The sequence below is a fragment of the Eubalaena glacialis genome, chromosome 2, assembly GCF_028564815.1.
Source record: "Eubalaena glacialis isolate mEubGla1 chromosome 2, mEubGla1.1.hap2.+ XY, whole genome shotgun sequence".
NCBI lineage: Eukaryota > Metazoa > Chordata > Mammalia > Artiodactyla > Balaenidae > Eubalaena > Eubalaena glacialis.
This window is the reverse complement of record NC_083717.1, coordinates 185,286,441-185,303,144: the sequence shown is the minus strand read 5'-3', so window position 1 is coordinate 185,303,144 and position 16,704 is coordinate 185,286,441. Positions and strand designations below refer to the sequence as shown.

The following is a 16,704-nucleotide window of genomic DNA, read 5'->3' as shown; positions in this document are numbered from 1 at the left end:
AAATTTTATCCATATAATGCTTACAAAGTAAAGAAATAGATATAATCTACTTTGAATAAACCTAATATATGAGAACTGTGAATTACATATTAAAGATCACTTGGAATAACCTTTACTAAATCCTATGTGCATCTAACATAGCATTCAATTCAATTCATACTTTTCCTACGTTTTTCACTTTCTATAACCATAACAGAAATTAACACAGCCTAAAAATATATCAATTGTCTGGCCTTGAAAGACATAAGATATGATGCATTCCATACTTCCTTTAAGACACTGATATTCTTAAATACCAGATGTGTCATCTCTATGATACTGTAAAGCTGGAGAATGTATTGCATAGAATTTTTTTGAGCAGCAAAAACTGAGATAATTAATAGTTTCTGAAATCACTTCATAGGCTTATTTTAAGAAAAAAAGGATAGATTTTCATTTGGATATGGCATGGCAGTGAATGGTGGACAATACTCCACAGAAACATGACCAATGTAGATATCAATCACCTATTTCAGTTATGTGGCGGTGTGCATTCATGAGAAAGTCCAAATTAGAACCACGTAACATGGAGAGAGAGTTGTGGACTTGCAGATTCAGTTACACATTAATAAAGCAGCTGTGAAACCAATATTCCTCCTTCTTCAGAATATTCAGGAAAGAAGAAACAAATTTCATGTGACTTGTTAGCAGAGTGTTTGTTTCTAGATTCATTTTTTAAAACAATCAATTATAGATATAACTGATTATGATTATTTATATAATTATGTATTATAAATATTGAGCAAGAGAAAATTCAGTCAATAAAAAGGAAAAACATGCTCAACAACGAAAAGCAGATAAAGATAGTAATCTGAAATAAAGGAGAGCTAGTATAAATATATTAGGCTTCAATGGTCTTTACTTATTAAAAAATGCCTATTGCATTTAGAAAGATGTTGAAAAGAGAATGAATTGCATTCTGATGTTATTAAACGTGTTCTTCAATAGAAGAATTCCAGGGCAATCTTTTGACAGGAAGAGGGTCAAGGGTGATCGAGAGGAAGGATTTCAGGATGCCAGAATGGAAGGCGCCTCGGAGGATGAACTGTGAGCCTTGCCCTGTCATTTTGCGGGCACACCGAGGACCAGAGTGCTCGCCGGAACTGCCACGGGAACCAGGGCATGAGGCTCCAGCTCCGTGCTCTCCATAGACCATTACCCTGTCCTGCCTCTATTTTGAGACTTTAAATGGAACTCCCACAGTATAATCATTAAAGCAATAATTGTATGGCTAAGAGATTCTCTGTAAATAAAAGTATCTTCTGTATTAATACTACTAACCTGTACTATCAGTATTTTTTTTTCTATTTACTATTACTTTTTTCTATTATGTAGTCCTACTCTTTCCTTGAGCTCTATTCAATAAATGTATTTCTGAGTTTTGAATGAATTTTGAATGCATCTATATTTGTATACACCAATGACCAATTAAAATTTTTGAACAAATTATAATACAGTTCAGTTCCTAAATGGGACTCCAGTGTGGAGTTTCTGCAAAAAGATGCAAATCAGAAACTTTATTAGAAAATATTCATGAATTAAGTGAAATATGTTTAAAAGAAAATCTGAATCCTGTTTAAATTGTCTTCTAATCAGAAGATTCACGTGTCCCATATGAAAGAGGAAACGTGTAACTATAGTTTGGGCATTTTGGATGAATCACTTCTACCTGGATATGACCTCTCGTTATGGAGATTTTTTTTGGCACTACCCTCTTAAATGTTTAACCTAAAAGAAACAAAGGCTTCGACAATTCAAACAAGATACAAATGGTGCATAAAAAGGAACCACAAGGGGAAAAGGAGAATAGAGGCCCTTTACGACCTTTATAACTTTAAGGAACAAATGTTGTCTGTAGAATCTCTAGCTTATTGGACCCACAACTCTGGATTATATGCTGCAGTAATATTTCTTAAGTGGCATCAGTTACACCCATCCCTCTGAGCACTGGGTGATTAAATGCTGTGTACTTCAGCTAGTTGTTTAAAGGAATGCAATTATACTCAGTGTCTTCTCAGAGCTAAATTTCCTGAATGCAAATATTTCACAGAAAAATAAACAGATCTCAGATATTAGTGGGAACCATTTAAAGTTTCTTGTCAACTCCCTAAGGTTACAATGTCTTTGCCATATATGAATTATCTTTATAAAGTATCTAACGTAACAGTGATAATAATAATCCCTTTTAATTGATGACATTGCCTCATTACAGACATCTTCTATTCTTTGGAAAGTATTTAAGTGGGAAGGAAAGTACACTGAGAAAAAGAACAGAATAAAACACTTAGCAGTACATCACTGGATTACTTACAAGGCAGCCTTCCGTGGTTGTGTATCTTTACTTCCACTGCTCTTGGGATCACCTGAGTTGCCTGTCCCTCGGGAGGTGCTGGGCAGGGGAGTATTAGAGGAAAAGGAACTGGGAGCGCTAGTGGCATTACGCGTCCGGAATGAATCATCTAAAAGTAATACGTGTACAGTCAGCCAGATGGAATCTACTTAGAGAGATGTGCACCTTAGAGAAGGTTAATGATAACTGACTTTGTTTCCCTTCTTTTAAAGTCAACTTTATTAAGGTATAATTTATATACAATAAATTGCACAAATTTAAGGTTTTGACATTTGCATACACCCATGAGGCCATCACCACAATCAAGAGTGAACACACCCATCACTGGATGCTTGCTCCGCCTCCTTGTCATCCCTCCCTCCACCCCCCTCCCCCAATCCAGGCAACCACGGACCTGCCTCCTGTCACTACAGATTAGTTTGCATTTTATAGAATATTGTATAAATGGAAGCATACAGTATGAATGTTTTTTTTTGTCTGGCTTCTTTCATGCAGCATAATTATGCTGCGATTCATCCACATCAATACTTCATCCTTTTTATTGCTGACTGGTATTCCCATTGCACAGACATGCCAAAATCTGTCTCTCCATTCTCCTATTGACAGACATTATGATTTTTTTCCAAAAAATTTGTAATCTATTACAAATAAAGCTGCTGTGGACAATTGTGTGCAAGTCTGTGTATGGACATATGTTTTAATTTCTCTTCAGTAAAAGTCTTGGAATGGAACTGCTGAATCACATAGTAAGTGTATATTTAACTTCATAAGAAACTGCCAAACTGCTGTCCAAAGTGATTATACCATTTTGCATTTCCAACAGCAACATACGAGAGTCCTGGAAAGTTACTCCACATCCTCACACACACTTGATACTGTGAGTCTTTTTAGTCATTCTAGTGGGTGTGAAGTGGTATCTCCTTGTGTGTGTGTGTGGGGGGTGGTTTCTCATTGCTTTAATTTGCATTTCTTAATGATTACTGATCTTAAGCATCTTTTTACTTACTTATTTGTATATCTTCTTTCATGAAGTGCATGTTCAAATTTTTTCCCATTTTAAAATCAGTTGCCTGATTTGTTTTAAAGATCTCTGTATATTCTTAAAACTAAAAATAGAACTACCATATGATCCTGCAATCCCACTCCTGGGCATATATCCAGAGAAAACCATAATTCGAAAAGATACAGGCACCCCAATGTTCATTGCAGTACTATTTACAATAGCCAAGACATGGAAGCAACCTAAATGTCCATCAACAGAGGAATGGATAAAGAAGATGTGGTGGAATATAGAATATTACTCAGCCATAAAAAAGAATAAAATAATGCCATTCGCAGCAACATGGATGGACCTAGAGATTATCATAATAAGTGAAGTAAGCCAGAGAAAGATAAATATCATATGATATTGCTTATATGTGGAATCTTAAAAAAAAAAAAAAAAAAAGATACAAATGAACTTATTTCCAAAGTAGAAAGAGACTCGCAGACATAGAAAACTAACTTCTGGTTACCAAAGGGGAAAGGTGGGAAAAGGGGGGGAGGGATAAATTAGGAGGTTGGGATTAACATATACACCCTGCTATATAAATAATAAAATAGATAACCAACAAGGAACTACTGTATAGCATAGGGAACTATACTCAGTATTTTGTAATAACCTATAAGGAAAGAGGACCTGAGAAAGAATATATGTATAACTGAATCGCTGTGCTGTGCACCTGAAACTAACACAATATTGTAAATCAACTATACTTCAACTTAAAAAAAAAAAAAGATCTTTGTATATTCTGGATACAAGTCCTTTGTCAGGTATATGTAACATGAATATTTTCTCCCAATCTGTGTCCTGCCTTTTATTTTTTTAATGCTCTATTTCAAAGTGCTAAAACTTTAAATTTTTATGAAGTCCAATATGTTAATTTTTTTCTTTATGGTTTGGAAAAACTTTTGTCAATTCTAAAATCACAAAGACTCCCTTCTATATTTTCTTCAGAAATGTCAGAGTTTTAGCTTTTATGCTTAAGTTTAGAATACATTTTGAGTTAATTTTGTGTACAGTTGTGAGATAAGAATTGAGGTTCAGTTCTTTGGGTTTTTTACGGATATCCAATTGTTCTAGTATCATTTAAAAAAATACAATCACATCACCTTTGTTGAAACTCAGCTGACTATGTATGTCAGGGCAGGGCACACAGTCTTGAGTACTGAAGCTTTAGTAGTAAATGATGAAATCAGGTAATTGACATTCTCTAACTTTATTTTTTTTCAAAATACTCAGTTCTATGAATTTGAATATGCAGTAAATTTCAAAAAGACCGTCAAAATTTTTATCAGGATTGCACTGAATCTCTGGCTCAATTTAAAATGAATTGACACCATAACAATATTAAGTTTTCTAATCCATAAACATGGTACAGCTTTCCATTTATTTATGTCTTCTTTAATTTCTTTCAGCAACATTTTGGAAGTTCTGAGTGTGCATTTAGCACACATTTTGTTAAATTTATCCCTAAGCATTTAAAATCTTTGAAGTTATTTTAAATGTTATCTTTAAATAGACAATTTTTTGAAGTATTAGATTTACAGAAAAATTGAGAAGAGAGTATAAAGAATTCTCACCTACCCCTTTCACCTAGTTCCCCTATTATTAACACCTTACATTTACATACTATACTTGGTACAATTAGTGAGCCAGTGGTGACACATCATTATTAACAAAAATCCACAGTGTGTTTGGATTCTGTCAGTCTCACCCAATGTCTGTTTCTGTCTCAGGATCCCATCCAGGGCACCACAGTACACTTACTTGTCAGGTCTCCTTAGGCTCTCCTTGGCTGGGACAGTTTCTTAGCCTTTCCTTGCTTTTGATGACCTTAACAGTTTTTAGGGGTACTGGTCAAGTATTTTGTAGGATGTGCCTCTGCTGGAATTTGTCTGATGCTTTTCTCACAATTAGACTAGGGTTCCGGGTTTGAGGGAGGATGAGACAAGGTAAGATAGCATCTTCATCACATCATGTCAAGGAGGAACACTGTGACAAATTTTTTCTCGTTATATGTGTTTTATTTATACTTCATGACAGATCACTAGAAATGGGATTTTTTTGAGGCATAGACTATTTTTTAAAACTAGGATTCTTGATGAACTTGACCAAACTGCTTCCAAAGGGTTCCACTAATTTTCATACCCACCAAAAATGGATACATTGCAATGTGTTTCCCTGAATCCTTACTAGAATTCCCTTTACATTTCCCCCAGTCTGTGGTGCCCACATAGCTTTGGAATGCTGCAACTGATGATGGATGGATTCACCTTAAGTAAAAAGCATCAATTAGATCTTCCGCTCTACACTTGACCTTACCTTTATTTTATTTAACACTACTCCCCCTCCACCCTCTCCGTGCTCCAGCCAAACAGCCTGCTGTTGCTGCCTGAAGACACAACAGTCAGCTTTTGCTTCTGACAGGTCCTCTGCATGGGACAGTATTCCATACCCATCTCTGCCTGTCAAAATCCTAGCGTACTTTAAGGTTCACCTCAAATGATAATCATCCTGAAGCCCGTCTTAAGCCTCAAAAGTAAATAAAATCTCTTCTCTCTGTGAACACTTAATACATTTGTTAAGAGACATTTTGCTCCCATTTTCTCTTTGTAGATCAGATATGTAATTGTATAGTGACTTTTTCCTCAGTCTGTAATTCATTAAGTAATAAATAATAAGTAATAAGCACATTTTTCTAATCAAGAAACCTAGGAGATATTTCATTCAACCTATTCCCTCTCCCCAAAATAATACCGAAATTTTAAGATAGAATACTTTTCAAACATTTTAATAAATAATTTACCCTTATGAGAGACATGTTTTTATTTAAGGCTTTGGATGTTAAGTTTTAGAATCTGCATATCACACACAAGCCTACCTTGTTTTATTGCTCTTCACTTTACTGCAGATAGAACAGAAAATGCGTTTTTTATAAATTGAAGGTTTGTGGCAACACTGTGCCCAGCAAGACTAACAGCACCATTTTTCCAACAGCATTTGCTCGCTTCTTGTCTTCGTGTCAGATCTTGATAATTCTTACAATATTTCCAACTGTTTCATTACTATTATATTTATGGTGGTCTGTGATCGGTGATTTTTGATGCTACTATTGCAATTGTCTTGGGGCACCGTGAACCACACTCACATAAGACGGCAAACTTGGGCTCCCCTGGTGGTGCAGTGGTTAAGAATCTGCCTGCCAATGCAGGGGATACAGGTTCGAGCCCTGGTCCAGGAAGATCCCACATGCCACGGAGCAACTAAGCCCGTGCACCACAGCTACTGAGCCTGGGCTCTAGAGCCTGTGAGCCACAACTACTGAAGCCCGCATGTCACAACTACTGAAGCCCATGTGCCACAACTACTAAAGCCCACGTGCCTAGAGCCCGTGCTCCTCAAGAGAAGCCACCGCAATAAGCCTGCGCACTGCAACAAAGAGTAGCCCCCGCTCACCGCAACTAAAGAAAGCCCACACAGCAAGGAAGACCCAACACAGCCATAAATAAATAAACAAATAAATAAAAATAAAGTTCCCTTTAAAAAAAAAAAGAACACTTGTCAAAAAAAAAAAAAAAAAGACGGCAAACTTAATCAATTTATGTTGTGTCTGTTCTGATTGCTCCACTTATTGGTCATTCCCCCATCTCTCTCCTCCTCAGGCCTCCCTGTTCCCTGAGACACAACAATATTGTGTCCAATAAAGGCCATACCTACTTGTTATGTGTTGTCTATGGCTGCTTTTACTCTGTCACCAAAGTTGAGTAATTGTGACAGAAACCAATTGGCCAACAGAGCCCAAAATATTTATCATGTGGCCCTTTACCCCTGGTATAAACTTTCAAATACATAATATTGTAACTGTTTAGCAGCATATGATCCACAGTGAAGCCCTGCTGTTTTTAACTTCCTTAAAAATTATTGCAAAAACTTTTAGTCTATGCCTCATTAGGTCCTCAGACCATGGTAAAACCTATCTTATTTTGTCCTTTTCCTCTTTTGCAAATATTGAACTCTGACTCTTGACACAGTGAAAACAAAATAGTATTGTTAAGCATCTTCTTAATTGCTAGGGAAAAGTTTAATTTCTTTGCTATTTGATAAAGATATAAATTTAGGGAAACTGCATCTAGAAATAAAGAAATGGGTCATTTAAGGAAAATCATATTTTATTAAATTTAACAATTTTTTGAAGAGCTCAGATTTCTACTTACCAGTTAGTGAAATCACAGAAGTCTTTGTTAACCCTGAGACAGAAGGTGTATATGCTGCTGTAGAACTTTTACTAGAAGAGAACATGATTTAGTTAAAATACAAGAATATGCTTCTTTCAATCCCAGTCATCTAGCACTAGGTCTTTCCTACTCTTTTTTTTAATGCTTTCCTCTACTTCTTATGAAACATGCTTGCTATTTTTATTTCTCATTTATTTTTTACATTCCATGCCTCACAATAATTACTTTGTCTTTAACTTAAAATCATTTCCTTAAACTTCTGCTACATCAAAATAACAGGTTTTCTATTGATGCTCAGCCAAAACAGGTAATATGGATAAAATTTTCCTGGAAATAACTTATCTTTAGTTCTAATCTCTTTTGTCCATCTGGAGATCACCCTATTGGCTAGGAACTTTAGAAGGATCTACCAATAATGTCCAAAAACATAGCTGAAAATCTAGAATAAGCTTTTTATTCAATCTTTTATAAAAAGATAAAAATAATAAAAGAAAAACATTTTTCCCGTAACATGTTATTTTTTTTGATAAATAGTTTTGAAGACATTTATGTTCCCTTAAAATTACTTTGCTTGCCACTTGATATACAGCTGTTACATACTATATGTGTACAATATATATAAAATTCATGGTCATTTAATTTATGCTGATTCTCCCCTAATCTTAACTGTTTATAATTTTGTGTTCTGGGCCAAAAGGGAGACTCCACATTCATCTACCATCAGGAGAACTCTGTTGTCACCACTTTACCACAGAAACAGGCCAGTGGCTTCTTTATGGACAGAAACAACACTAGCAGCAAACGGATGTCCACATCCATTTAGTAAATGGGGCACGTTCATACCCATTTAGAAGTTGTGTGGCACAGGTGATATAGCATAAACAATACACGGATTCCATGATGTTCTTATAAAGCATCAGGGCAGTAGTCTTCCTAGAATTCCAGGATACCCATTTCTTATGCAAATTCGTAGACTACTTCTTTTTTTTAACATGAAATCTTTATAGACGATAACTTAGAAATTACTGACCTATAAAAACCTAAAAATTAATCCTGATTTTATTTAATAATGTAAACATTTCACATAAAGATGTATGACTAGAAAATGAAAATTAAGTCAGAACAAGACCCATATATATGCTGTCTACAAGAGACCCACTTCAGACCTAGGGACACATACAGACTGAAAGTGAGGGGATGGAAAAAGATATTCCATGCAAATGGAAATCAACAGAAAGCTGGAGTAGCAATATTCATATCAGACAAAATCGACTTTAAAATAAAGAATGTTACAAGAGACAACGAAGGACACTACATAATGATCAAGGGATCAATCCAAGAAGAAGATATAACAATTGTAAATATTTATGCACCCAACATAGGAGCACCTCAATACATAAGGCAAACGCTAACAGCCATAAAAGAGGAAATCGACAGTAACGCAATAATCGTGGGGGACGTTAACACCTCATTTATACCAATGGACAGATCATCCAGACAGAAAATTAATAAGGAAACACAAGCCTTAAATGACACATTAGACCAGATAAACTTAATTGATAATTATAGGACATTCCATCCAAAAGCAGCAGAATACATTTCTTCTCAAGTGCACATGGAACATTCTCCAGGATAGATCACATCTTGGGTCACAAATCAAGCCACAGTAAATTTAAGAAAACTGAAATCATATCAAGCATCTTTTCAGACCACAACGCTATGAGATTAGAAATCAATTACAGGAAAAAAACTGTAAAAAACACAAACACATAGAAGCTAAACAATATGTTATTAAATAACCAATGGATAACTGAAGAAATCAAAGAGGAAATCAAAAAATACCTAGAAACAAATGACAACGAAAACATGACGACCCAAAACCTATGGGATACAACAAAAAGCAGTTCTAAGAGGGAAGCTTATAGCAATACAATCTTACCTCAAGAAACAAAAAAAAATCTCAAACAACCTAACCTTACACGTAAAGCAACTAGAGAAAGAAGAACAAACAAAACCCAAAGTTAGTAGAAGAAAAATCATAAAGATCAGAGCAGAAGTAAACGAAATAGAAATGAAGAAAACAACAGCAAAGATCAATGAAACTAAAAGCTGGTTCTTTGAGAAGATAAACAAAATTGATAAACCATTAGCCAGAATCATCAAGAAAAAAAAGGGAGAGGACTCAAATCAATAAAATTAGAAATGAAAAAGGAGAAGTTACAACTGACACCGCAGAAATACAAAGGATCATAAGAGACTACTACAAGCAACTATATGCCAATAAAATGGACAACCTGGAAGAAATGGACAAATTCTTAGAAAGGTATAACTTTCCAAGACTGAACCAGTAAGAAACAGAAAATATGAACAGAACAATCACAAGTAATGAAATTGAAACTGTGATTAAAAATCTTCCAACAAACAAAAGTCCTAGAGCAGATGGCTTCACGGGTGAATTCTATCAAGCATTTAGAGAAGAGCTAACACCCATCCTTCTCAAACTCTTCCAAAAATTGCAGAGGAAGGAACACTCCCAAGCTCATTCTACGAGGCCACCATCACCCTGACACCAAAACCAGACAAAGATATCACGAAAAAAGAAAATTACAGGCCAATATCACTGAGGAACACAGACACAAAAATCCTCAACAAAATACTAGCAAACAGAATCCAACAACACATTAAAATGATCATACGCCATGATCAAGTGGGACTTATCCCAGAGATACTAGGATTCTTCAATATATGCAAATCAATCAATGTGATATACTATATTAACAAACTGAAGAATAAAAACCATATGATCATCTCAATAGATGCAGAAAAAGCTTTTGACAAAATTCAACACCCATTTATGATAAAAACTCTCCAGAAAGTGGGCACAGAAGGAACCTACCTCAACATAATAAAGGCCATATACGACAAATCCACAGCAAACATCATTCTCAATGGTGAAAAACTGAAAGCATTTCCTTTAAGTTCAGGAACAAGACAAGGATGTCCACTCTTGCCACTATTATTCAACATAGTTTTGGAAGTCCTAGCCATGGCAATCAGAGAAGAAAAAGGAATAAAAGGAATCCAAATTGGAAAAGAAGTAAAACTGTCATTGTCTGCAGATGACATGATACTATACATAGAAGCCATCAGAAAACTAGTAGAGTTTACCAATGAATTTGGTAAAGTTGCAGGATACAAAATTAATACAAAGAAATCTCTTGCATTCCTATACACTAACAACGAAAAATCAGAAAGAGATATTAAGGAAACAATCCTATTTACCATTGCAACAAAAGAATAAACTACCTAGGAATAAACCTACCTAAGGAGACAAAAGACTTGTACTCAGACAACTATAGGATACTGATGAAAGAGATCAAATACGACACAAACAGATGGAGAAACATACCATGTTCTTGGATTGGAAGAATCAATCCTGTGAAAATGACTATACTACCCTAAGCAATCTACAGATTCAATGCACTCCCTATCAAATTACCAATGGCACTGTTCACGGAATTAGAACAAAAAATTTTACAATTTGTATGGAAACACAAAAGATCCTGAATAGCCAAAGCAATCTTGAGAAAGAAAAACAGAGCTGGAAGAATCAGGCTCCCTGACTTCAGACTATACTACAAAGCTACATTCATCAAGACAGTATGGTACTGGCACAAAAACAGAAAAATAAATCAATGGAACAGGATACAAAGCCCAGAGATAAACCCACACACCTATGGTCACCTAATCCATGACAAAGGAGACAAGAATATACAATAGAGAAAAGACAGTCTCTTCAGTAAGTGGTGCTGGGAAAACTGGACAGCTACATGTAAAAGAATAAAATTAGAACACTCCCTAACACCACACACAAAAATAAACTCAAAATGGATTAAAGACCTAAATGTAAGGCCAGACACTATAAAACTCTTAGAGGAAAACATAGGCAGAACACTCTGACATAAATCTCAGAAAGATCTTTTTTGACCCACCTCCTAGAGTATGAAAATAAAAACAAAAATAAACAAGTGGGACCTAATTAAACTTAAAAGTTTTTGCACAGCAAAGGAAACCATAAACAAAACGAAAAGACAACGCTCAGAATGGGATAAAATATTTTCAAACAAAGCAACTGACAAGGGATTAATCTCCAAAATATACAAACAGCTCATGCAGTTCAATATCAAAAAAAAAAAAAAACCCAATGAAAAAATGGGCAGAAGACCTAAATAGACATTTCTCCAAAGAAGACATACAGATGTCCAAGAAGCACATGAAAAGGTGCTCAACGCCACTAATTATTAGAGAGATGCAAGTCAAAACTACAATGAGGTATCACCTCACACCGGTCCGAATGGCCATCATCAAAAAATCTACAAACAAAAATGCTGGAGAGGATGTGGAGAAAACGGAACCCTCCTACACTGTTGGTGGGAATGTAAATTGGTACAGCCACTATGGAGAACAGTATGGAGGTTCCTCAAAAAACTAAAAATAGAATTACCATATGACCCAGCAATCCCACTACTGGGCATATACCCAGAGAAAACCATAATTCAAAAAGACACATGCACACCAATGTTCACTGCAGCGCTATTTACAACAGCCAGGACATGGAAGCAACCTAAATGTCCATCAACAGAGGAATAGATAAAGAACACGTGGTACATATATACAAGGGAATATTACTCAGCCATAAAAAGGAACGAAATAGTGCCATTTGCAGAGGCGTGGATAGACCTACAGACTGTCATACAGAGTGAAGTAAGTCAGAAATAGAAAAAGGAACATTGTATAATATCACTTATATGTGGAATCTAGAAAAATGGTACAGATGAACTTATTTGCAAAGCAGAAATAGAGACACAGATGTAGAGAACAAACTTATGGATACCAAGGGGGAAGGGAGGTCGGGATGAATTGGGAGATTGGGATTGACATATATACACTACTATGTATAAAATAGATAACTAACGAGAACCTACTGTATAGCACAGGGAACTCTACTCAATGCTCTGTGGTGACTTAAATGGGAAGGAAATCTAAAAAAGAGGGGATATATGTATACGTATAACTGATTCACTTTGCTGTACAGCAGAAACTAACACAACATTGTAAAGCAACTATACTCCAATAAAAATTAATAATAAAATAAAATAAAAATTAAATCAAAATGTGAGTAGCTGACAGATCATACCCAGCACACTTGTCTAAGTTGCCATATTTTGCATGAAAAGCTTGATTATTAAAAGACTGGCTTCGAATCAATTTGGATTTCTTGATTTCTTTGCCTAGAGTAACAAGCAAAAGGAAAATGCAATTGTTTAGTTCATCAGTTCATCCTTAGCTGCCCCAACCCCATTTCCTCTCCAACTCCCACAATTTCCAGTAAAACACTGACAGGTGTAGCTTCCTTTCCTTAGCTTGACCTGACTGGTGTATCTCTTACCCCTACTGCCCATTAAGAACCACCAAAACAACTAACAGTAAAAGGCAAAAGGTGCCTTCAAATAATATATCTCATCTCATGGAGTGACTTCCCTGTAATTATTGTTTAGGAAAGGAAAAAAGGAGACACAAAAACAAGTTTCTTACTTGTGGACTGGGTGCCAGAAGAGGGTCCAGGGACAGAAATGGGGATGTTCTTGGGCAGAGTTGTTGGTGTCTTGGTGTCTCTACCTAAAACAAACTCTGATTTAAGTGCTATAATTTCCTCTGAGTTCTTATTAATCTCCATACACATACAAGGCAATGCAGAGAATATGAATCACTATCCCTAGTGAAGCAACACTCTTTTCCAAATCTTACTTTTTATATATTTAAATATTTCAATCTTAGTTATTCAGTGATCAATTTCACAATCTTATTGCTGTTACCAAACTTCAAACTTTCCTTTGAAGGATCTGAACCTCCACATTGATCCTCACCATTTATTCATGTACTCCTAAATCTATATCACAGTTAGCAGCCAATTTTTGAAAACAACTTTGATAAATGAAAGAAAGTGAAGTGATTTTTCATATTAAATTAAAAACTAAGCATGGTCTCTCAGCATGCTAGGATGCAACATCAGTTGGGCACCTTGGTGATAAAGACATGTGAAAACTACTTACGTTTCTTTTCAAAGGTTTTATCACTCATGGGCCTTCCATCATTTTGTTGCTTTTCTTTTTCTAATTGTTCCTATTAATAAAACAGTATCTTAGCATTAAAGGTAAGCATTAGATTTAGAAAATTGTTCTAATCAGAAATTACTCTAAGCTTTAGAGGTACAGATACAGTTCACAAAAATATGTAACAGAAGTAATTTGTTTTTCCAAATTAGTGTCTAAAGAAGTCACAGTTCTTTCAGATTTGTGTTTTTTTTAACATCTACAGAATTGTGCCCTTGGAGGCTTGTCAAACTAAAACAATTAGTTTAGTATCATTGTTGTGATGAGCCGTTAATTTCTACAACGTATTTACTAATTCTCATCAGCAAAATGTGTTACTACTGGCCCTTTCCATTTCTGACTGATACATGGCAAAATAATGGTCTTCTTTTAAAAGACTGAGAGAAAAAGAAATGATCTTTTAGATATTATTTAAATGTTCTATTGAATTATAATACACATAGAGAAAGTGTATAAATATAAGTGTACAGCTCAATAAATTTTCCCGAAGTGAACACACCCATATAATCAGCTCCCAGACCAAGAAACAAAATGTTACCCAAACTCAAAGAGTTCTTTATCCCAACAGTATAGCCAAGAAAAATCAATAAACATATCAAGTTCTGAACAAATATGGCATAACCGACATGTACAGAACACTACAATCAACACTGGAGAACATACATTCTTTTCAAGTGCATGTAAAATAAAAAGGCAGAGAAAATAGACAAGATAAAAAATTTTCCACATAGAACTGGACTGCATAAAAAACTATTAAATAAAAATTCTAAAACTGAAAATAAAACATGCAAAACTGAAAAATATCACTAAGTGAGCTTAACAGTAGTGTTACCTGCTTCATCTTTTCCTCTACTATCTTGATCATATTAATCACAGTTGTCTTGAAGTCCTTGTCTGCTAACTCTAATATTAGGATCATCTGTGGATCTTTTGCTATTCTCTGATTTTTGTCTTGGGTTTAGGTCATTAAGTCCTAAAATTTTTTAGAGTGTGCTTATTCTCTACATCTTCTACCACTGGCAATCCTGAACTCTAATCTTTGGCTTAGACTGCTGAAATAATGCAATTTGCTTTTCAGAGGATTTCCATTTAAGTTTTTAATCTCACAGCATAATTCTCTGCAGAAAAATAGACAACATAAAAAATCAGAATTTTAGAACTGACAAATAGAGTAATGGAAATTTTAAAATCAGTGGAGAGGCTCAGCAGCCAAATGCAGAGGGCAGGAAAAGAACTGGTGACACTGAAGATGGATCAACAGAAATTATTCACTCTGAGTAGCAGAGTTTAAGGAGAAAAAAAAAAAAAAGAAAGAAAGAACAAAGCCTCATGGACCTGTGGGATAATATCAAAAGATTTAACATATGTGCAATTGGAGACCCAGAGGTATAAGAGTGAGGAACTGGGACAGAACATATATTGAAATAAATAATGGCTCAAAGCTTCCTAAATTTGGGAAATGATACACATTTACAGATTCAGGAAGCTCAGCAAATCCAAGACAGAACAAATTTGAAGCTAATCATGCCTAAAAACATCACAAGCAAACTGCTAAAGACAAAAAAGAAAAGAAAAAATCTTGGAAGTAGCCAGAGACAAACAACATTATATACAGAAGAATAATAATTCAAATGAGAACAGATATTTTATCAGATGCTATGGAGACCACAACACAGACAGAAACACTTCTTAAAGTACAGTATAAAAAAGGCTGTAAACCCAGAATTCTGTATCCAATAAAATATCCTTTAGAGAGAAAGGCACAAATAAGACATTTTAGATAAAGGAAAACGAAGATAATTTGTTACAAAATACTTGCACTCCGAGAACTTCCAAAGAAAGTTCTTCAGGCTGAAGGGAAAAAATAAGAGGGAAATTTGGGTCCTAAGCAATGAATGAAGAGCACTGGAAATGGTAAACATCTGAGTAAACACACAGGTTTATTCTCTTAAGTTCTTCAAGATACATATGACAACTTAAAGCAAAAATTATCACACTGACTGGTGGGGTTTTCAGTGCAGATGTAATTCACATGACAAGTGTAACATAAAGAACAGTATGGAGCAGGTAAAGGGTTCTGTATCACTGTTAAATAAAGTGGTACAATATTAACAATAAGAAGACTATAAAAGGTTAGGTATGTCTGCTGTAATCTCTAGAGAAAACACCAAAAAGCAATTCAAAAAAAAGGGGGGGGGGGCGAAGAAACAGAGAGAAACACCAATCACTAAGATAAAAATATAACAGGGGGTATCACCATAGATTCTATATACATTAGAAGGATAATATAAGAATATTATAAACAACGTATGCCAACAAATTTGACAGCTTAGATGACACGGACAAATTTGGTGGGGGTGGGTGGAAGCAACTTATCAAACTGACAAAAAAGAAAGAAAATCTGAATAGTTTTATAGCTATTAAAGTAATTGAATGAATTATCAAAATCCTTCCAAAATGAAAACTTTGAGTCTTGATAGTTTCACTAGTGAATTCTATCAAACACTCAAGGAAAAAAAAAGAAAACAATTTTATACAAAATTTGTCAGAAAATAGAGGAAGTGGTAATACTATCCATCTCATTTTATGAGGCCGGAATAACTCTAATACCAAATTTAAAAGACCCAAGAAATGACCCCAAAAATTATAAACCAGTTTCCACTATGGATTTATGAATACAAAGGCAAAATTCCTTTAAATAAATTAGCCAAGCATCCAACAGCGGAGAAAAGGACAAGATATCATCATCAAATAGAGTTTATCCCCAAAATATAAAATCGGTTTACCATTTGAAAAATCAATGTAACTCAGTGTTTTAACACAATGAAAGTAGAAAAACAAATATCATTTCAGGAAATGCAGAAA

The 16,704-nt window shown here is 34.9% G+C and overlaps 1 protein-coding gene across 1 annotated transcript in view; it reads right to left on the bottom strand.

Annotated features, from left to right (window-relative positions):
* The window catches only part of PPP4R4 (protein phosphatase 4 regulatory subunit 4), a 122,582-nt gene that overhangs the window by 443 nt on the left and 105,435 nt on the right, over positions 1-16,704 (bottom strand). Inside the window, exons 20-24 of the mRNA XM_061182841.1 lie at positions 13,780-13,849; positions 13,262-13,345; positions 12,864-12,957; positions 7,646-7,716; positions 2,351-2,498 (exon numbers count right to left, since the gene is read on the bottom strand). Of these exons, the coding sequence (XP_061038824.1) occupies positions 2,351-2,498; positions 7,646-7,716; positions 12,864-12,957; positions 13,262-13,345; positions 13,780-13,849 (467 nt within the window). The remainder of the gene's footprint in view (positions 1-2,350; positions 2,499-7,645; positions 7,717-12,863; positions 12,958-13,261; positions 13,346-13,779; positions 13,850-16,704) is intronic.